General features: G+C 25.6%; 1 protein-coding gene and 1 long non-coding RNA gene across 5 annotated transcripts; one reads left to right on the plus strand and one right to left on the minus strand.

Annotated features, from left to right (window-relative positions):
* Positions 1–516: 516 nt before the first annotated feature.
* LOC149061095 (uncharacterized) lies at positions 517–24,278 on the plus strand. 2 transcript variants are annotated; one of them, XR_016189682.1, is made up of 5 exons: positions 517–800; positions 891–955; positions 18,874–18,942; positions 18,999–19,104; positions 24,128–24,278. It is a non-coding gene; the product is annotated as an uncharacterized LOC149061095 (long non-coding RNA). The 2 variants fall into 2 exon arrangements; XR_016189681.1 differs by having other exon boundaries at positions 18,874–19,104.
* On the minus strand, positions 19,147–23,454 carry Saysd1 (SAYSVFN motif domain containing 1). 3 transcript variants are annotated; one of them, XM_015518572.2, is made up of 4 exons: positions 23,354–23,439; positions 23,116–23,172; positions 21,681–21,883; positions 19,147–20,503 (listed from the first exon to the last, which is right to left on the minus strand). In XM_015518572.2, exons 3-4 carry the CDS (start codon positions 21,807–21,809, stop codon positions 20,039–20,041), a joined length of 594 nt encoding a protein of 197 aa, XP_015374058.1. In that variant the 5' UTR covers positions 21,810–21,883; positions 23,116–23,172; positions 23,354–23,439; the 3' UTR covers positions 19,147–20,038. The 3 variants fall into 3 exon arrangements, with proteins under 3 accessions (XP_015374058.1, XP_089073280.1, XP_089073279.1); XM_089217154.1 differs by lacking the exon at positions 23,116–23,172 and having other exon boundaries at positions 23,354–23,454; XM_089217153.1 differs by having other exon boundaries at positions 23,116–23,434.
* Positions 24,279–24,337: the final 59 nt, after the last annotated feature.

A 24,337-nucleotide genomic window follows, 5' to 3' on the forward strand; every position in this document is an offset into this window, starting at 1 on the left:
CTCACAACCGGCACTACGGATTCGGTTGATTAAACGTAGCGCATGTGTCTGTAGGATGTTTTATTATTTTCGAATAGCTATATTGTGTAGATGCGTCCTTGGGAAGTCATTGGTGCAGATACAACGTTAAGTATACCAACGTAACCACGTACTTATATTGTATAGTGTATACCGTATGTGGTATATCTATTATATCTTGTTGCCAACGCCTTTATATAGGTACAAAGTACAACCACCAAATAGAATAAATCCAAAAATTTAGTAATTTTTTTAAATTTCTGTATAGATATATGGTATTATATACAAATTAAGGCTGTCATATATATAGTATGCGGTATACCTACTTGCGGTTTTTACATAGGCTTAACGCTTAAGTTTATTTTTAATAGATACACTTTAATCTTTTTCTATCTTTTAGATACACTTTATCTTAATTGCATTATACACAGATAACAATACTCCAACATTTCGTAAAAGTATTGGCTCAATTGCTCAGTATGTCATTTATTTCGCGACACTACATTTTAACACCATATTTTATACACCCAATATGTTGGCAAAAGATTTTCATTCAATAATTAGTAGTGACGAATCAACCACAAATTTTTAACTAGCAAAAATCTTATGGCAAATAATGAAAATTATTAAGTGTTATATTAAGTTTGGAAGTGCTATGAATTTACGCCTACGTAAGGACAGAAGTAAGGAAAGGAGAGTTTTACGTTGTAAGAGAAAGGAATGTCAAACAACACAAAGCTTAAGATGATCTCTTCTTAAGGTAGTCCTGATCTCCTTCCAAGGTAAAATTATTATAAGTCATTTTTAATAAATTTAATTTAAAATATTACATACGTAACATATAATAATATTATACCTACATATTATTGCAGGTATCTAATGGAAACATGGTGGCGAGGAATGAATAAATCAGATTTATTTAATGCATTTTTGAGAGGTATGGCGGAAGGTTTTGTATAACGAATTATATTATATTTATTTATATTCATTGACAACCATTTTTTGGACTAATAAATTTTTAATTATTAATTTTTTACTAGACATTTCTACAACAATAATTATACTATAATATTATGATATTTTAGATTCTGAGCGGAGCGATGAATGTATTGATTTTACCATGATGTGTGTTTTTTTTTTTTTGTGTCTGTCATCACGTTTTGGGGCAGTAAAAATGCTTCGATTTTTGACTTCAGTACCTCGATTGATCAGAAAGTGAATCTAGTTGGTACTTTGGGGGGTCAAAAGTAAAAAATTCTTAATACTTTTCTAAATAATCGAGAAAAACAAACTAATAATTAAGGGAAAAACGGGAAATTTTACGCACACTCATTTTTCGACAAAATCGATTTTAGTTAAACAAATTACCATAGATACATGCAATTTTCACCGAATGTTTATATAAGTATATTCTATCCACCATGCAATTTTCAAAAAATTTCGACTTAAGTTGAACTATTCATAGGCATTTGAAATTTTCGATCATTATTAGTTTTTTTTTACATTAATATCGATAAAAATTTATTTGTTAGGCAGAAAAGGTTGAACATTTAATACAAGGCTCTTAACATATTGTTACAACAGCAGTTGAAAAATAAAATAAATTCATAGTCACAATTTTTTTTTATAAGCATTCAAAGTTTGAATTTTGACAAAATACGTAAAAATCACGAAAATTCACAAATTATTTTAAGCTAGAAACTTATAAAAAATTTTCTTTTTAAATCTAAGATTTCTAAATTTAATACAAGATTCCTTACAAGTTTTTCAGTATTTATCACTAATAAAAATTCCACCGGAAATTCAAATTAAATTTTTATGAGCATTTGAAATTTAAATTTTTACAACATTGGATTTTCACTTTTAGCGATTTCCTTATTTTGGTGTAACTCTAAAACAAATGACCGCAGAAACTTGAAATTTTCACTGAATGTTCATATAGGCATTTTATATATTTGATAAAATTTTCAAAATATTTAGATTTGTTTTGAACTGTTTACTGACATTTTAATTTTTCAACTTTTTTAGTTTTTTTTTTCTATAAATATCGATAAAAATGTATTTGTTCGGTAGAAAAGCTTGAAAATTTAATACAAGGCTTCTAACACATCGTAACAATAGCAGTTTAAAAATATTAAAATTCGTAGGCACGATTTTTTTTATAAGCATTTAAAGTTCAAATTTTGACTAAATACGTAAAAATTACGGCAATGTTCAAATTATCTTAGATAGAAATTCATAAAAGTTTTTCTTTTTAATTCTAAGATTTGAAAATTTAATAGAAGGTTCCTAACATATTTTTACAATAGCAGTTGCAAAATAAAAGGAATTTATATTAACAATTTTTTTTTATAAGCATTTAAACTTCGAATTTCGACAACATATTATGTAAAAATCACGAAAATTCGTAAATTATTTTATGCCAGACATTCATAAAAAATTTTCCTTTTATATTTAAGATTTCAAAAATTCAATACAAGGCTCATAATATATTTTTACAATAGCAATTGAAAAATAAAAGAAATATATAGTCACAATTTTTATTTATAAGCATTTAAAATTTAAATTTTGACTAAATACGTAAAAATTACGGCAATGTTCAAATCATCTTAGATAGAAATTCATAAAAGTTTTTCTTTTTAAATCTAAGATTTTAAAATTTAATACAAGATTCCTTACAAGTTTGTCAATCTTTATCACAGATAAAAAGTCTACCAGAAATTCAAATTAAATTTGTATGAGCATTTGAAATTTAAATTTTTACAACATTGGATTTTCAATGGATTTCACATTTAGTAATTTTCTTATTTTGGCGTAACTCTAAAAGTCTAAAACAAATGACCGCAGATACTTGAAATTTTCACTGAATGTTTATATAGGCATTTTCTATATTTGATAACATTTTCAAAATATTAAGATTTGTTTTGAGCTGTTTACTGACATTTTAATTTTTCAACTTTTTTAGTTTTTTTTTCTATAAATATCGATAAAAATTTATTTGTTCGGTAGAAAAGCTTGAAAATTGAATACAAGGCTTCTAACACATTTTAACAATAGCAGTTGAAAAATAAAATAAATTCATAGTCACAATTTTTTGTTTTACAAGGATTCAAAGTTTGAATTTTGACAAACATACGTAAAAATCACGAAAATTCATAAATTATTTTATGCTAGAAATTCATAAAAAATGTTCCTTTTATATCTAAGATTTGAAAATTTAATACATGGCTCCTATCATATTTTCACAATAGCAATTGAAAAATAAAAGAAGTGCGTATTCACAATTTTGTTTTACAAGCATTCAAAGTTTGAATTTTGACTAAATACGTAAAAATTACGGTAATTTTCAAATTATTTTATGCTAGAAATTCATAAAAATTTTATTTTAAATCTAAGATTTGATTTTTCATAATCTTAATATATCCTAGACAGATAAACCGTCTTCGCTCAGAATCGTTTTTCGTATACAATGATATATAATATCATTGGATTCAAATTTAATTCCATCCATTACAGTAACCCACTTGTAACCTACTGTACAGCAGAGCGACATCCACGACTTACCCGCCTTTTTAATTTATTTATTCGCGGTAGACCGCATACTATATTCGTAAATCGCCGGTAGACCGCATACCTACTATAGGTACTCGTAAATTCACCAGGGTAAAACACGTTTGCGTACGTTCGTTAACGGCGATACCTTTTTAAGCAACACGATTCCGTACGATTTTACCTATTTTTTAACTACACGATTGCGTACGATGTTTTAAGCGTTGTTGCCAATTTTCATACCGGTATACAGAGCCCCCACAAGGGGGTCTGATGGACCTTGAGTACAGGGGCCCGAATACTTTAAGGGCCGGTGGGCCCGTTGAAATTTATTTGTAATCTTTTTTAATTTAGATAATATTGTAATAAAAAAAATAGAAAAGACATTATTAACGTTGGATTGTTTATGAACGAAATAAAAATGATTTTTGTAATTTTTAGTGCTATTTTTGGATTTTGAGACTTGTTTGGACTTTTAACTGTTTCTGAATTAAAATCGGTCTTATTTTATGAAATTATATTTTTTTGTCAATCGAATTATCAAGTAAGTTGTAACTGTATAGATTAAGTAAATAGAACGATTACGTTGATGCAACGTCCTTTTTTCACATATTTATTTATTTATTTACCATAATTTTATTAAAATAATAATTGATGATTTATTTATTTATTAATTACTTTATATCATTAAGTTAATCTCATTTTATTTATTATTTTTTTTATGTATTATTATAGAACTGTAAATTTATTCGATATTTATTATATTATTATTACATATTATATTATATTATTATTTATTTTATATACGATGAAATTGGTAAATTTGACAACGTTGCATACAATTTCATACGCAATCGTGTTTATTTATTTTTTCTGAAAGGTAATTTTAACCCATCTACAAACATACGCAATCGTGTTGCCAAAAAGGCCAAACGTACGTAATCGTGTTCTACCCATTCACCGGCAGACCGCATACTATACAATTATGACAACCCAAATTAATAAGTGCAACTAACAGTATATGACTTGTCCATACATTAAAAATTAAACTATAAGCCATAAAGTGCCAATGTGAGTTAAGTAAATCTGCAGGTATTAAAAAATATAACCATTTCATAAAAAAATGTTTAATTAATAGTATAATCAACTAAGTTATAGCTTGTTTAGTATTTTTATGTTTACGGGCTTACGGCTATTAAACGTTACAAATTTCTACTGCTCACGCATGAACATCAAATGTGGTCAACACTCAACATTTAAACTTCAGACGCTCATAAAACTTTTTTGTTAAATTACGCTTAACTATTTTTCTAGTAAGATATTTATTTTAAAATAGGTAGGCGATAGTTATAGTAAAAAGTATTGTACTAGGTATTTGACCATGATAAAAAAATAGATGTAATAATAATCCCTATCATGATGCTATAATAGCAACAATAAATATTATTATAAAATATTATTATATTATCAAATCTGCATTAAATCAACATAAATTAATGAAGCCATAAGTTGAATTATAACATACAATATTCCGTTGTCTTTTACTTTTTAAAATTAATAAATAGTTAGATTTGTTTGTAATTACTAATTATCAATATCAAAAGTGTAAGACTACGTAATAAAATAACTGAATAACGTTTAAACTACATTAAAACACTTCGAAATCGTCGGTTTTGAGGTGGGTAACAATAGAACTGACTGACATACTATGGGCACTTGGGCATCTCAATAATAACAATTATTAACTTTTTTCTATTGTTTGAGCCGTTTGCACATAAATATTGTTATGAAAAAATGGAAACGAATTTCATTAATATTATGTAATCATTCTTTAAATTCTCAAAAAAATTACAAAATTATAGATTGTTGTATTGAAAGTTGATAAAATTATAGTTGTGGGACAGTTTATACAGTCTAGTAAAGCACTTGAGGAAAAAAATAGTTTTTTTAATAGAGATATTAATTAATGACTCAATCTATAATAAAATGTTAAAATATGGATATAAATAATGTAGGTAGGGGAAGGCGGGGCAGTACCGTACGGTTAAGCTTCCATGGCTTACAAATCATGCATTAAATTTTTTAAACTGGTATATATAATGAAAAACTTATGGTCTATAACTTTTATTCGAAAATTTTTTCTGTTTTAGATTCTGAACGAAGTGATGAATGTATTGATTTTACAATGATGTGTGTATTTTTTTTTGTGTGTGTCTGTACAGCATAACTAGTCGAAATAATGCTTCGATTTCAAACTTTGGATGTGGTTTCCGATGTAAAATTTAAGATTACGGATGTATTATACAGGTCAAAAGTAAACATTTTCCAACAGTTTTCAAAAAAATCGAGAAAAACAAAAAAAAAATGACATAAAAACAGGAATTTTTACGCAAAATCAGTTTTTGACCAAATCGATTTTTTTTAATGGTTGTAATTAAAAAACTAATCACTGTAAATACTTGAAATTTACCAAATGTCTATGTTAGTGTTATCTAAATACAGTTTAATTTTCAAAAAATTTTGACTTTTTTGAGTTATTTATAGATCAATGAAATTTTCAATTTTTTGAGAATTTTTTTTTGAAGTGTCGGTAAAAAAATGTTGGACGACCAAAAAAACTTGAAAATTTAATACAAGGTTCCTTATGAGTTGTTCTTATTGCAGCTAAAAAAAATTAAAAATCATAAGTCACAATTTTTTTTAATAAGCGTTTATAGTTCAAAATTTTACGAAATCTGTCGAAAACGCGAAAATTTGCAAGTAATTTTGAAGTTGAAAATTCATAAAATTTTTTGCGTTTATAACTAAGGATTAAAAATACAACACTAAGTTTACCATAAGTTTTCCTTCAAGTAGCTATAGAGAAAACTCGAAGCATCATTATAGGAAAAAATTTGAAGTGCGTTTGAATTTTAAATTTTTATGAAATAGCGTAACGATAACAATTTATTCTCAAACAATTTTAAATATTTATTATTATTCAAAAAGTATGAGTCGTAGATACCTACTTGAACATTTTACCAGTTATTTAGAATGGAATTTTCTTTACATGATTTAATTTTCAAAATATTTTGACATTTTTGAGATATTTATAGACAACTTTTTTGAAGTGTCGATAAAAATTTTTTGGCCCTATCAAAATACTTGAAAATTTAATACAAAGTTCCTCATAAGTTATTCTTATAGTGATTAAAAAATTATTAAACTACGTAGGCACAATTTTTTGACAAAAATGTTGACTAAATACGTAAAAATTACGAAAATCGCAAATTATCTTAGATCGAAATTCATAAATGTTTTTTTTTTAATTCTAAGATTTGAGAATTTAATACAAGGCTCATAATATATTTTAACAATAGCAGTTGAAAAATAAAATAAATATATAGCCACAATTTTTTTTTTACAAGTATTCAAATTTTAATTTTGACAACATACGTAAAAATCACAAAAATTCGTAAATTATTTTATCCTAGAAATTCATAAAAAATTTTCCTTATATACCTAATATTTTAAAATTTAATACAAGGCTCCTAAAATATTTTTACAATAGCATTTGAAAAATAAGAGAAATATATATTGTCACAAATTTTTTTTATAAGCATTTACAGTTCAAATTTTGACTGAATAAATAAAAATTACGGCAATGTTCAAATTATCTTAGATCGAAATTCATAAAAGTTTTTCTTTTTATACCTAAGATTGGAGAATTTAATACAAGGCTCATAATATAGTTTTGCAATAGCAGTTGGAAATTAAAAGAAATATATAGACTCATTTTTTTTTTACATGCATTCAAATTTTAATTTTGACAACATATGTAAAAAAGCGGGAAAGTCGTGGATGTCGCTCTGCTGTACAGTAGGTTACTGTAATGGATGGGATTAAATTTGAATGCAATGATAGGTATCATTGTATACGAAAAACGATTCTGAACGGAGATGATTTGTCAGTCTAGGATATATTATATTTTAATATTGTCATATATTCTATTTTGAAATAAATATTTTATTTTTCAATTAAGTCGCATTTTGCATAAGGCATAGTTAATCAATTAGTGTAGTTATCATGTAGTTATCATAATTCATAATACCTTATATTATCATAGATATACGAATACCTGGTTTGAGGATAAATCGTTATCATTACGCGATTTCATAAAAATTTAAAACTCAAACGCTCAAAACATTTTTCCTATGACACTTCAAATTTTCTCTATAGCTATTTGAAGCTAAACTTATGGAAAACTTGGTGTAAAATTTTATAACCTTAGAATCTAAAGCTTAGATATAAATACAAACAATATTATGAATTTTGAACTACAAAATAATTTTAATTGAAAAATGTATTCATCATTTTTATAAAAAATAATATTCATGGTTTTGACGAATTTTTGTCAATATTTGAAATTCAAATGCTAATAAAAATTTAATTTGAATTTCCAGTGGACATTTTTTTTGTGATAAAGATTGAAAAACTTGTAAGGAGTCTTGTATTAAATTTTCAAATCTTAGGTATAAAAGGAAAATTTTTTATGAATTTCTAGAAAATAATTTACGAATTTTCGTGATTTTTACGTATGTTGTCAAAATTAAAATTTGAATGCATGTAAAAAAAAAATGTAGCTATATATTTCTTTTATTTTTCAACTGCTATTGCAAAATTATATTATGAGCCTTGTATTAAATTCTCAAATCTTAGAATTAAAAAGAAAAACTTTTATGAATTTCGATCTAAGATGATTTGAACATTGCCGTAATTTTTATGTATTTAGTCAAATTTGAACTGTAAATGCTTATAAAAAAAATTGTGACTATATATTTCTTTTATTTTTCAAATGCTATTGTAAAACTATTTTAGGAGCCTTGTATTAAATTCTCAAATCTTAGGTATAAAAGGAAAATTTTTTATGAATTTCTAGGATAAAATAATTTACGATTTTTTGTGATTTTTACGTATGTTGTCAAAATTAAAATTTGAATACATGTAAAAAAAAAATTGTGGTTATACATTTATTTTATTTTTCAACTGCTATTGTAAAAATATATTATGAGCCTTGCATTAAATTCTCAAATCTTAGAATTAAAAAGAAAAACTTTTATGAATTTCGATCTAAGATGATTTGAACATTGCCGTAATTTTTATGTATTTAGTCAAATTTGAACTGTAAATGCTTATAAAAAAAATTGTGACTATATATTTCTTTTATTTTTCAAATGCTATTGTAAAACTATTTTAGGAGCCTTGTATTAAATTCTCAAATCTTAGGTATAAAAGGAAAATTTTTTATGAATTTCTAGGATAAAATAATTTACGATTTTTTGTGATTTTTACGTATGTTGTCAAAATTAAAATTTGAATACATGTAAAAAAAAAATTGTGGTTATACATTTATTTTATTTTTCAACTGCTATTGTAAAAATATATTATGAGCCTTGCATTAAATTCTCAAATCTTAGAATTAAAAAGAAAAACTTTTTAAAAAAAATTGTGCCTATGTATTCTTATAATTTTTTAATCACTATAATAATAACTTATGAGGAACTTTTTATTCGATTTTCAAGTATTTTGATAGGGCCAAAAAATTTTTATCGACACTTAAAAAATAAATTTTCAGACAAATTGAAATTTTCAGTGGTCTATAAATAACTCAAAAAAAGTCGAAAATTTTTGAAAATTAAACTGTATATAGATAACACTAACATAAACATTTGGTGAAAATTTCACGTATTTACAGTGATTAGTTTTTGAATAACAACCATATAAAAGTATCGATTTGGTCGAAAACTTTTAATTTAATTTAATTTAATAAGAAATTATAATATTATTATAATATTACATATATGTAGTCATTTGTATCTTATATCACTAATGTATTTTTTTTTTAAATTGTTATTTATTTTCTAAATGTTAAAAAAAATAATGTTATTAACAGTAAGTTAAGATGACATTCGTCAGTAAAACTTTATGAATAAAAAAAAAAAAAAAAAAAAAAAAAAAAAAAGGTCGAAAACGGGTTTTGCGTAAAAATTCTCGTTTTTCTGTCATTTTTTTTTTGTTTTTCTCGATTATTTTGAAAACTGTTGGAAAATGTTTACTTTTGACCTTTATAATGCAACAAGGATCTTCACTTTTACATTGGAAACCACCCCCAAAGTTTGAAATCGAAGCATTATTTCGACTAGTTATGCTGTACACAGACACAAAAAAAAAACACACACATCATTGTAAAATCAATACATTCATCACTTCGTTCAGAATCTAAAAAGTAATGGTAGATGAGCAATAAGCCTACTAGATAGCGCTAGGTGTCCAACATGTACCTATTGAAAACATTTGGTGTCCAGCCCTTTACCGTCCTCCAGCCATAGTGTACAGCATAACTAGTCGAAATAATGCTTCGATTTCAAACTTTGGGGGTGGTTTCCGATGTAAAAGTGAAGATCCTTGGTGCATTATAGAGGTCAAAAGTAAACATTTTCCAACACTTTTCAAAACAATCGAGAAAAACAAAAAAAAAATGACAGAAAAACGGTAATTTTTACGCAAAATCAGTTTTCGACCAAATCGATTTTTTTATATGGTTGTAATTAAAAGACTAATCACTGTAAATACTTGAAATTTTCACCAAATGTTTATGGTAGTGCTATCTATATACAGTTTAATTTTCAAAATTTTTTGACTTTTTTGATAATTTTTTTTTGAAGTGTTGGTAAAAAAATGTCGAACGACCAAAAAAACTTGAAAATTTAATACAAGGTTCCTTATGAGTTGTTCTTATTGTAGCTAAAAAAAATTAAAAATCGTAAGTCACGATTTTTTTTAATAAGCGTTTATAGTTCAAAATTTTACGAAATCTGTCGAAAACGCGAAAATTTGCAAGTAATTTTGAAGTTGAAAAATCATAAAATTTTTTGCATTTATAACTAAGGATTAAAAATACAACACTAAGTTTTCCATAAGTTTTCCTTTAAAGTAGTTATAGAGACAACTCGAAGCATCATTATAGGAAAAATTTTAAGTGCGTTTGAATTTTAAATTCTTACAAAATAGCGTACCGATAACGATTTATCCTGAAACGATTTTAAATATTTGTTATTATTCAAAAAGTATAAGTCCTAGATACTTGAAAATTTTACCAGTTATTAGGATTGGCATTTTCTTTACATGATTTAATTTTCAAAATATTTTGACTTTTTTTGAGATATTTATAGACGACTGAAATTTTCAATTTGTCTGAAAATTTATTTTTTAAGTGTCGATAAAAATTTTTTGGCCCTATCAAAATACTTGAAAATCGAATAAAAAGTTCCTCATAAGTTATTATTATAGTGATTAAAAAATTATAAGAATACATGGGCACAATTTTTTTTTATTTGCATTTGAAGTTCAAATTTTGACTTAATACGTAAAAATTACGGCATTCAAATCTAACCTACCCTAGTCAGAGGTCCACCCCACCACCTAATGTAAAGCAGAGCGACATCCACTTACCCGCTTTTTAGTTTTAAGACGTGGAATAATTTAAAATTTAACCTATTACGAAAAAATAATATCAACATTCACGTTTGAAATATTTTGTGTTAATTCATATTTTCCTTACTTTTTAAAATAATATTTATATACATAGCACTTAACGCAATGTTAAAACATTCTTTTTTAAATTTTTTCTTCAGTTTGATCTTCAGATTTTCTTTTTTTCGCTTTCAAAAATATCTGGTTAAACCATTTTTGTTCCTTGGGTTTAGGCCGGTATGTCTTTAATACGGCGTTTATTTTAGTTTAACCATACTTGTATTGCTGGTCTTGGAACCCAATTTTGAAGAACAGACATGTTAAAATGAATAAAAAGATATTCATTTTCTGTTTCAACATGAAAACTTTGACGATTTGTTGATTTAAGAATATTTCTCTTACCTATTAATCGTTCAACGTTAGCGCTGTAAGGTTTTGCAACTATAACACGACCAAGTAAAATACTAATATTTTTATACTCGTCGGACCCAGATAAATATTGCACTAATTTAATGGAATTTATCGTATCTCTTCTTATCTATTATGTTCCATTAAATCTGTACTCCATATTTAGGTCAGCTAAATCTAAATCCTTGCCTAAAACGTCAAATACATTATTGATGTTAGCATTGCAATCAATGTTAGCAACAGATTTAATAGTTCTAACAAAATATTCATCAATATCTATGCGGTCTTGCAAAAAATTAGCCATAGTTTCTATTATTTCATGGTATATAGCACTTACAGATCTATTCAGTTACATACAAATTATACCCGTGTTTTCGTTTTTCTTGAAATCAATTAATTTTATATCTTTAGAGCTTTTCCAATAGTACCTTTAAGTTCATCTTCGAGTACATCTATCCAACCACCAACTAAATTAATCGAACTCAATGATTTAATTTTGTTTACAACTGACTCAGTATGTTTAACAAGATCCAAGCCAGTTATTTTATCACTTTCAATAGTTAGTTAATAACGAATAAAAATGGCCAATACATCTACCAAGAATGCTAATAAAAAGATAATGTCCTTATTAGTTAATAATAATAAAAACCCGTTGGACTCTTTCTCTTTAGAATTTTGCATATATATAACCAGAGCTTGCCATGAAATTAATATTGAGTTAACTAAAGTAAAAGAAAATTCTGTCCATCTCACTTGAAAAAAATTTGGTATCCTTATTGGCCGCAAATTATTTCCTTTGGACAGTTGTTTAGTTCGAAGTGCTGAGTTTTGGAAAAAATCAGAAATTCCTGATTACTTGCTTACGATATTAGATACTTCTGCTAAGGTAGAACTTACATCTTTCCATGCAAGATTGAAACAGCACACCAAATCTTAACTAATGTTACATTACTATTATTTGAATTATTTCTCCATTTATTTTCAACCAATGTCCATAAACCTACTTCACTACCAATATTCACTACAGCACCATCAGTAAAAATCGATATATTTTTAAAAATATTCACTAACATCATGACCTATGTTATTATTTTATACAAGCTGTTTCAATAGCATCCGAAATTCCTTCTGCACCTCTTTGTTCAACTTGCCCTGCACCCAAAAAATACTGCTCTTCGACCCCTTTTAAGAACACTGTTTTAAGTATTATATACATTTTATCTATCTGGGAACGATCCACCGATCCATCCCAACGCAATGACATAGATATTGTTTCCGAAATTAATTTATTATATAGAATGGAAATTATCGGTATTTGGGATTATGTTTTCTTAGAAAATCCAAACTCCAAAGAGTTGGATCTTGCATACGACTTCCAATAATAAACATAGTTGAGTAGTTGAGTAGTTTCGTGTTTCATTGATTTATAACCAATTAAGCAAAAAATGATTATCAAGTGCGCATCTAGCTTTTCCAAATACGCAAAATAAGCCCAACTGCGCTTTAGAATAAGCCCTGAATAATATCATTGTATACGAAAAACGATTTTGATCAGAGATGGTTTGTCTGTGTAGGATATTTTATAGTTTAAACTTTTAAAGGTTTAATACTATATTAATTATTTTAAAAAAAAATGTAGATACCAATACCTAACTATAAAATAAATTCCAAATTAAATCTAATTCATTATGTTTATGTACCCGAACTCGACTAACTCAATCATTTATAGTAGGTATATATAAAATATGCTATAAAGTATAAAATATTAGTATAAGTCAACAACATCAACTATTAATATTAGAATATAAAGTATACTTTAGAAATTATTTAAGTACCCACAAATAATATTTTTAACTTACAACAATATAACTAAAATTGTTATTCTTGGTTATTTAATATGTAATTTCATCTAATTTTGAACTTAAAATAACTAACAAAAAAACTGTATTTGTTAGTTTTTCTGTCGCATAATTAACTACTCACGTTGAGTCTTGTTTTAAATTTTCAATCTTTAGTTATAAAATTTAAACACTTTATACATTTTCAACCATTAAATTATTTGTGAATTTTCAATTGAATAAAATTTATCAAAATTTAAACTTTAAACGATAATACATAAAAATGAGCCTATTTATTTTTAATATTTTATAACTGCTGTTATATAAACTTACGGGGAACCTTGTATTAAATTTTAAAGTTTTTTGATCAAATGAATACCATTTTATTGACATTTATAGAATAAAAAAACTAAAAAAAAGAACGGAAAATTTAAAATGTCCATAAATAATAAAAATTGTTTAAAAAAATTTAATTTTACTTTTGGTAGACATTTTTTATTTGATAAAAGTAGACAAACTCATGAAGAATTTTAAATCTTACATTTAAAAAGATGAATTTTTATGAATTTTTAACTCAAAATAAATATCAAATTTTCGTGATTTTTACGTATTTTGTTAAAATTCGAAATTTAAATGCTTATTAAAAAAATTGAAACTATGTATTTTTAATATTTTTTAACTGTTATTGTAACAATATATAATATAAGGAGCGTTTTATTAAATTTTGAAGTTTTTTTAACAAAAGAATAACATTTTACTGTAATTTATAAAAAACTAAAAAGATAGAAAATTTCAAATGTCTATTAATAACTTATAAAGATTTGAAATTGTTTTCATTGATCTTTATATATAACTCGGCAGCAAAGGGTCACTCGTTAATCTCTTAAATACTAATTACAAATTTTACAATTGTTTGAGGTTTACATTATGTTACATTATCTTAGCAGTTATAATTACAATTACCTATATTTTATTTATAAGGTTGGTTAGTTTTAAGAAGGTTATAATTGTGGTGTTTTGATCGGGGTTTGGTCCGAAAATATCATCTAGTGTTTCCGTCAAGTTGAGTTTTGTACTTCATGTTGGTATACATATATCATATATGACATTGTGATGATGTGTTTGACTATAATCTGTGTATTGCAGGTTTCACAGATGGACATAAGGACATAAGGAACCCGTGAGTTATCCTGGTGTGTCCGATTCTTATTGGCGATTTATAGTTGTTTCGTCTTTTCGATTTAGGTTAGGATTTTCCCATCTGAATATTGCGCTCTTGATATGGTTTAATTAAACTAAGTTGATCCAATTTAGTGATGTTTTGAGTAGAATCTACTATGGTAGAAAAAAATTTAAATTCTTACTTTAGAACTAAGAATACTTCGGATTATTGAAGCTAATATCTAAAGTACCTCGTTTTTATATTTTTATCATTCAATAGTTTGCATAACACTGAATCAAAATCTGCCATTAATTTTACTGTTAGTTAATTTAATAAAACTTGGAGTTTTACTATAACACTTAATAGCCACGTAATTTCTTTCCTTTCTAAGGGCCACCATTAATATCGCTAGTCGTATACAATAATAATAAAATTATTACATATGTTCATAATAATAGGTATATTTTTAATTTATTATAATACAATTTTACCTTGAAATAGTTGGTCGTCTTGAAAATGTTGAGACTACATGGGTAATTTTTTGATTAGTTCTTTCTAATCTATTATTTGTTTTATTATCTTATGCAAAAAAATATTTATTTAATAATGCTAAATACTATAATACACCATATTACAATTTACAACCTAATCATGAATTTATATTGGAAATACACCAGCCATTGATTTTTAATGGTATACAAATTTTTGTTAAAATATAATAAGTATAAACTTTAAAATAGCCATTGTGAAATTTATAATAAATAACTAGTTTATTTTTATTTTGTTCCTGTTCTATAAAATAAAGGGTAAAATAGTAAAACCTAGAAAGTTAAGAAAGAAAATTATTTTAAAATTGCTCATAATTAACAAGATTTTCACTGGTTCACAATAAAAAAACCATGATATTATGATATATTTAAATATGATATATTTAAATGTATTTTTGATCTTGAATATTTATAAAATATTACTCATGTAAGACTTGTTATGTAACATTTATGACTCTTATATGTTATTTTAAATAATTTTATTTCTATGAGTAGGTACTTAGATAATAAGTAAGTTTTGTATTTTTACTCTAACATTGATAGTTGTTGGCTAGCTAAAAATCATAAATATTTAAATTTAATTTATGCAACTGTCAATCTGTTAATACAACAAATTGATAAGTAAAACTCGGGAAAGTGGGTATCGCTCTACTGTACATTAGTTGGTGTCGTGGACCTCTGGCTAGGGTAGGTTAGATTTGAATGCAATGATAGGTATCATTGTATACGAAAAACGATTCTGAACGGAGATGATTTGTCAGTCTAGGATATATTATATTTAAATATTTGTCATATTCTATTTTGAAACAAATATTTTATTTTTCAATTGAGACGCATTTTGCATAAGGCATGGTCAATCAATTTTTCCAAAAACATTGCATATAGTTATCATATTTCATAATAACTTATATTATCATAGATATAGATCATTATCATTATGCGATTTCATAAAAATTTAAAACTCAAACGCTCAAAACATTTTTCCTATAATGATTTTTTCCATAGCTATTTGAAGCAAAACTTATGGAAAATTTAGTGTTGAATTTTATAACCTTAGATATAAATACAAAAAGTATTATGAATTTTGAACTACAAAATAATTTGCAAATATTCATGGTTAACGAATTTTTGTCAATATTTGAAATTCAAATGCTAATAAATATAAATTGAATTTCCGGTGGACATTTTTTTTGTGATAAAGATTGACAAATTTGTAAGTAATCTTGTATTTAACATTCAAATCTTAGATTTAAAAAGAAATTTTTTTATGAATTTCTAGCTTAAAACAATTTGCGAATTTTTGTGATTTTTACGTATTTTGTCAAAATTCACTTTTTTTGTGAAATTGAGAAATTTGAGAATTTTTCACTTTTGACCCCTCAAAGTACCAACTAGATTCACTTTCTGATCGAATAAGGCACTGAAGTCAAAAATCGAAGCACTTTTACTGCCCCAAAACGTGATGACAGACACAAAAAAAAAAAAGGCGGGTAAGTCGTGGATGTCACTCTGCTGTACAGTAGGTTACAAGTGGGTTACTGTAATGGATGGAATTAAATTTGAATCCAATGATATTATATCATTGTATACGAAAAACGATTCTTAGCGAAGACGGTTTATCTGTCTAGAATATATTATAGATTATTAAAAATTTTCAAATCTTAGATTTAAAAAGAAAATTTTTTATGAATTTCTAGTTTAAAATAATTTGCGAATTTTCGTGATTTTTACACATGTTGTCAAAATTCAAACTTTGAATGCTTGTAAAAAAAAATTGTGCTAATTTATTTCTTTTATTTTTCACCTGCTAAAAATATGTTAGGAGTCTTATATAAAACTTTAAATTCTAAGATATAAAACGAAAATTTCAAATGAATTTCTAGCATAAAATAATTTATGAATTTTCGTGATTTTTACGTATGTTGTCTAAAATTCAAACTTTGAATGCTTGTAAAAAAAAATTGTGACTAAGAATTTATTTTATTTTGCAACTGCTATTGTAACAATATGTTAAGAGCCTTGTATTAAATTTTCAAGCTTTTCTACCTAACAATTTCAGTTTTAAATTATAAAAATGAACATTACACATTTTTAATAAAAAATAATTTACACATTTTCACGGTTAGGTTACCTAATTCTAATTTCAAACACTAATAAAAATTATTGTGTTTTCAGGCTAAACTTTTTTAAAATTATTTTAACTGCTACTTATAGAAGGAGCTTATTATATTCAATTTTTAAGTTTTTTGATTGATTTGCAAATTATTTATCGACAATAGTTAAAAAGCGGGTAAATGTCACTCTGCTGTACATAAGGGGGTAGGATGGACCCCTGACTAGAGTAGGTTAAATTTGAATGCAATGATAGGCATCAATGTATACGAAAAACGATTCTGAACGGAGCTGATTTGTCAGTCTAGGATATATCATATTTAAATATTGTCATTATATTCTATTTTGAAACAAATATTTTATTTTTCAATTAGGACGCATTTTGCATAAGGCATGGTTAATCAATTTTTCCAAAAACATTGCGTGTAGTTATTATAACTCATAATAACCTAATACCTTATATTATCATAGATATACAATATATATATAACCTGGTTTGAGGATAAATCGTTATCGTTACGCGATTTAAAAAAAATTAAAACTTAAACGCTCAAAACATTTTTTCTATAATGACGCTTCAAATTTTCTCTATAGTTATTTGAAGCAAAACTTATGGAAAACTTAGCGTTGAATTTTTTAACCTTAGAATTTAGATATAAATACAAACAATTTTATGAATTTTGAACTACAAAATAATTTGCAAATATTCATGGTTTTGAGGCATTTTTGTCAATATTTGAACTTCAAATGCTAATAAAAAAAACTTGTGCCTATGTATTCTTATAATTTTATAATCACTATAAGAATAGCTTATGAGGAACTTTGTATTAAATTTTCAAGTATTTTGATTGGGCCAAAAAATTTTTATCGACGCTTCAAAAAATTTCACTGAAAATTGCAAGTGTCTATAAATATCTCAAAAAAGTCAAAATGTTTTAAAAATTAAATCATGTAAAGAAAATTCCAATCTAAATAACTGATAAAATGTTCAAGTAGGTATCTACGACTTATACTTTTTGAATAATAACAAATATTTAAAATCGTTTGAGAATAAATCGTTATCGTTACGCTATTTCGTAAAAATTTAAAATTCAAACGCACTTAAAATTTGTCCTATAATGATGCTTCGAGTTTTCTCTATAGCTACTTGAAAAAAACTTTTGGAAAACTTAGTGTTGTATTTTTATTTTTTAATCCTAAGTTATAAACACAAAAAATTTTACGATTTTCAACTTCAAAATTACTTGCAAATTTTCGCGTTTTTGACAGATTTCGTAAAAATTTGAACTATAAACGCTTATAAAAAAAAATGGTGACTAAAGATTTTTAATTTTTTTTAGCTACCAAAATTTTTTTACCAACACTTCAAAAAAAATTCTCATAAAAATCGAAAATTTCAGTGGTCTATAAATAACTCAAAAAAAGTCAGAAATTTTTGGAAATTAAACTGTATATATATATCACTAACACCTCTATAATGCAACAAGAATATTCACTTTTACATCGGAAACCACCCCAAAGTTTGAAATTGAAGCATTATTTCGGCTAGTTATGTTGTACACAGACACAAAAAAAAAAACACTCATCATTGTAAAATCAATACATTCATCACTTCGTTCAGAATCTAAAATATATTTGATATTTTAAACCATTTACTGAAAATGTATCATTTTAACTTAGTTTTCGTTGTGCTATGTAAGACTACTAAATACACTTTTACACGTAGATGTACGAGAGTATCCCTGGGCATATGATTTCACCACCTATCACGTTGTGTCAAACCTCGATAGCCGGTGTGAGTAGAATATAAAAATAAGAGAAACTCATTGTACCAAATTATCGTGTTGGTAGGAAATCATTTTGATACCTAATAAGGGCATCGGGTTATTGAGATTATGTGTGGCACGAATAGCAGGATGTTAACTGAACAGTCACACGAGCGTGGGACGCTACAGTTGTAAGTATAAACAATGGTAAAACAATATAGTTCTTTAAAATGTTTAAAAGTATGTTAAAAATACTTTATTTGAATTCACAGCTATTTCATTATAATACTATTGAATATATTATTTTTTGGATGTTTATTATACCAATATATTACTAAAAATTCAATACATAAAACTTATACACAAGACAGTTAAGATGAAATCACCAATCACAATAACAATAAACTAACAATAACTGTTATAAAATTATATTTCTATGATTGGATGAAATAATGAATCAATATTAACTAGATAATATCAAAACTGTAAAGCAAACAGTGATCCAATTAAGGAAACTGAGAAATTTTATTTTATAATACATCATAAAAATTGTTAAACATCAGAATTTAAAAAAAATATGTATAATTAAAGAATTAATGAGAGATTTGTATATAGGGTGAATATATTCATAATTTTTTTAAAACCTATCTCTTGTTTTAAAAATATGTAGGCTGGATCCACACTTGCTTTACAGTTACAAACAAAGTTCTGAATTAACCAAAGTAAATGGCTATTGATAACACAATGTCACAATATGGCTTACAACAATGTAAACTTATGATTAATAGTATACACATTAAACAGACCATACAAATACATACTAAAATATATATCAATTTATAAAAGTTAAAATTTGCAATTTTTTAAACAGATAATAAGTGATACATTTTAAATGCACAAATCATCACTAATATCATACTTTTAATACAAATATAAAATAGTTTTGAAAAATATAAAAATATATAACATACTACACCAGAAACTTTTAAAAATGCCTATTGTATAAACAAATAACTATGTTAGAATAATATTTGAATCAAAATTTGTGTTCTAAATTTTAGTAACAAGTTAGACACCATAAATAATTGAAAAAGTATAATATAATATTTATTGATTTAATATAACCTAACCAAATAGCAGCTCACGTTCCAATTGTTTTGGATCTACAGATCCCTGAATAGGTGTACATTGAGGATTAAACACAGAGTATGCACTTAAAACATTTTGTTTTTTTTTTGAGTTTGATGTGTTAAAATACATAGCAATAAGAGCAGAGATAACAAAAAATACTGCTCCAAAACCAACTACAGCAGTCATCCAGTACTGAATAGCAGCCCAACATAAAAACATAATTATAGAATAATATAGTTTTGTTTTGCTCTTTGGTGATTTATTCAGAGATACATTATTGATTGTAGAATCTTCAGAATCAGAATCATCAGAATCTGACAAATCTTTGTTAATTGTACATGATAATAAGACTTTATTACGCTGTACTGTAGGTATTGCTTCAGAAAGAATAGCGGCGTCTTGAAACAAAATTTTTTTTCTGTCATTTTTTGGAGAAATGAGTGTAGCAGGTGATTGAATCTATAAACAACAAATAAGTGATATTATTAAAAAAAAACTTAAAACATCATAATTAACAAGATCATTAAGTATACTGAAATTTTAAAATAATAATCAATATAATTAAATAAACATTTGTGTGCAGCGCAAGTATGAACAAATAAATATTATATTATGAGAGATCTCTTAAAGTAGTTTAAAATGACAACAGTAGACTTTTTTTGTAAATAGTTAATCATCCTTATTGGTTAGGTTAGGTTAGGTTAACCAGGCAAACTAATTGAAAAATCTTGTATTACATTTACAACCATTTTAACCAAAAAACAAAAAACCATTGGGATTAATGGAACAAAAAAATTTCAAATGACCATTAATAACTCAAAATGAGTTCAAATATTTTGAAAATATTATGATAAAATAAATGAATAAATAAAAATTTCAAATACATAAGATAATTAGATTTTTAATAACAACAAAATAAGAAAATGGTTTTAAAAGAATTTATTAACATTCAATTGTCGCAGTTGTTTGCGCTGCCAGCTTTTGCCAGACCAACGTCATCACAACATATTACACTCAACTGTAAATACAGTGTTAACAATAAAGTTGTGTTGTATTTGAACAGGTCTTCTTTTGAACACTCGTAAAAAAGAATTAGACTTTATGGTACATATTTCTTGCTAAATAAAGGAAAACTTAAAAGGAATCTTGTATTAAATTTTCAAAGCTTAGAATATTATATAAATATGAGTTTCGTCAAAATTTAAATTTCCGATAATAAAAAATTATTGTGGATTTACGCTCAACTTTTTTATTAAATTTACACTAATGTCAACTTATGAGGAATGTAGTAATACATTTTAAAATTGTACGCCACTGCTATCAATCTACCAACTCAGATATCTGACAACCCTAAGTTAAATAAATCTATATTTTTCATGTTTAAGTGATAAATGCCACGAAAAATAATAACAAAAAAGTAAAGCCAAAATCTTTAATAAACAAATAATACTTATTTGAGATAAGTGATATTTAAAAAAAAAAAACAAAAATTATTAGTACAGTTAAATTTACAACAATGAATAAATAACGTAAAATAACTTAATCAAAAACATTAATTTTGAAATAATAATAGCAACTTTTCAAAAATTAGTCTTAATAATTAAATTTACATATATAAAGTATACAATAAACTTACCATAGTATGTTTATTTTCATCATTGGAGGAGTTCTGTTCTTTACAATGTAAATTTGCTGCAGGAGCAGAAAGTGGTTTGAGCACCATTCTTCTTCTACTACTCATAACTATTGCTTCAGTTTCAATCATATCAACATAATATTATTTGGATATTGATTGTATTTGTCCAATATTTGAATTATATCTTTATCTACCATCTGCATCTACAATAAACAATTAAAAAAACATAACACTCTTATTTAAGTAACTTAATATGTTTAATTTCATGTGATAAAATAATTAGAATAGTATACAGCGAATGTTTGCTGGCAGTTGAGGCTAGGAATATTTAGAAAAAATCTATTTTAGGATCACATTAAAAATGATTATACAAAACAATTTTTGAATTTGCATTGATTAAAAATTAATATTTTGCCTTATATAAATTTATAATAGAATATGGTATAATTAAATGGGGAGGATCAACACAAACCTACATTAACTGTATAAAGATAGCACAGAATATCTCTTAAAAAATTATCCATCATACATGCTTTTTCCTAATAAACAATTCTACTCAATAGAGGCGCCGAATGAAATTGAAACTGGCTGTTTAAATATTTCAATTGACCTACCCATCCCCTCAAACAACTAAGAAACAGATTTAACTAATTATATAAATATATATACAAAATTTAATGATATTCCTGTGTTTAATAAAATTATAGCAGCAAAATTAGGAAGTATACTCTATTATATTACCGGCCCAACCAATTTTGAAGGCTGAGGGTTAACTACCTGAAGTATGCGTTCAGCACCACTCCTACTCAAAAATAAAACTATTTACATAGGTACGGTAAAAATTATACTATAAAAAGGTTTTTTTTTTTTAAATCTAGGTATTGGTTGTTTAATTTATAAAGGAACATTTTTAAAATAAGCATAAATTATATTGTAGCTTTATATAAAATATAAGAAAGAACTAAATTAAATTAAACAACATTTTAGAGAGAGGGCTTAAGTAAAGTGACACTTAAATGATAAAAAAAAATGTTTACTCAAATAAACCTTGTGTCTATTTACCGATCTATCATTACAATTTAAAAGCTATTGAGTACCTTCATAGGTAGTCAAATTATCAACTTTTTATCGAATAGAATAGTAAATTATACACAAAAAACTAAAATGTGACTGTCAAACTTCACATAACAAACTAGGTAATTGAAAACATTTAAATATTGTTCTCTGATTAAAGCAGGTAATGGTTAAAATAAACTGGTGAATCAAAAGTGAGCACTAGGAAATATGGCTACAGTCGAAAAAATGAGAAACTAACAAAATGAGTTGGGTTCGAACGTTATGGACCTCATCTTTCCACCAACATAATATTTAATATTTGAGTGCAATTCAACCTTTTGCCTATAGTCGAGTTAATTAATTTAAACGTTAAGCTTACCCGTGTGTACAGACTGCAGGACAGGAAAAATTGTCAAAAGGTTTTATTGAAACACGTCTATTAACAAAATATAGTAGGTAGTTAGATTATAATGAAACAAACGCGGTGTCGAGGATTGACAACACAATGCTCGATAACGATGAGGAAACAATCGTTGCTATTATTTTTTTTTTTTTTATAGTTATGGCCGTTGATAGATAATAGATATTAGATGGCAAAGGCAACAAAAAAATCCTACCTTGAACACTTGTAATTAATCGATGGTGTTACGTCGGGTACAGACATGAGGTTAGATCATTAACAGATCGTTAACACATAGGTACAACAATTTCTAAGTTTTTATCAATAATTGGGTAACGTGAATCGTGATAACTACTGATAACTGGTATACGAGTTTTTTGTTTAACTCATGGATCATCATTTATTATCACGTCCCAAACACATTTTTTAATTTTAGTACCATTATATTTATTGTAATATTGTTCAATTGTTCATTTTCACGTTACACCTGAGCATCTTCTTACTATGTTTTTTAAACATTTGTATTAATATTAAGTATTATTTTTTTTTAAAAGTATTTTCGTGTATGTACATGTTGTACATATTATGGATAATTTAATGCTAGATACTGTAATTATTAGCTTTTAGTACCTACCTGTATACTTTTTTCCTGTCTATAATCTCCTAACAAGAGGTTTATGTTTTATGATTTATATCATGTATTATGTCAGTAATATTAGGTTCAGTAATTTGTTTTTATTGTTTGATTATATTACTGTGGCGGCGCCAGGAATTTATATCTGGTAGTGCCGACTTGAGGCAGACATTTTACTTAAGGGCCAATTGGTCAATATAATACAAGGTGTGAAATCTGCCTCACACTTTTATGCAAACTAAACAATAACTATCTATATAATATTAAAATAATATTGAGACTCCTTGCACCACATTATATATTAGTTAGAAACAATATTTTATAAAAAGATTTTGATGTAAATTTGAATATTTTCAGATTTCATAAGAATTTGAAGTGGGCAAGTGGACGATGCCTCTGTGGTTATATAGCTATTTTTATTATTAATAGTTGTACAATTTTTCAACCATGAATATTTGATATGTATTTAATTTATTATTAGGAACAAAGAAATTTTAATTAAATTTATTTTAATTATAAAGGAAAAATAATTTTGTAATCAGTTTATGTCTAATTTGAGCAGGTAGA

Source organism: Diuraphis noxia, unplaced genomic scaffold (assembly GCF_037042655.1).
Source record: "Diuraphis noxia isolate RWA-SAM2 unplaced genomic scaffold, SU_Dnox_SAM2 contig0001, whole genome shotgun sequence".
Taxonomy (NCBI): Eukaryota; Metazoa; Arthropoda; class Insecta; order Hemiptera; family Aphididae; genus Diuraphis; species Diuraphis noxia.

Bases quoted from the DNA above. Each gene is read 5' to 3' on its own strand.
- Saysd1 (XM_089217154.1), bottom strand. From the start codon at position 21,809: ATGATTGAAACTGAAGCAATAGTTATGAGTAGTAGAAGAAGAATGGTG. The intron at 20,504-21,680 runs GTAAGTTTATTG...TGTTGTTTATAG, and splicing joins ATGAAAATAAACATACTATG to ATTCAATCACCTGCTACACT.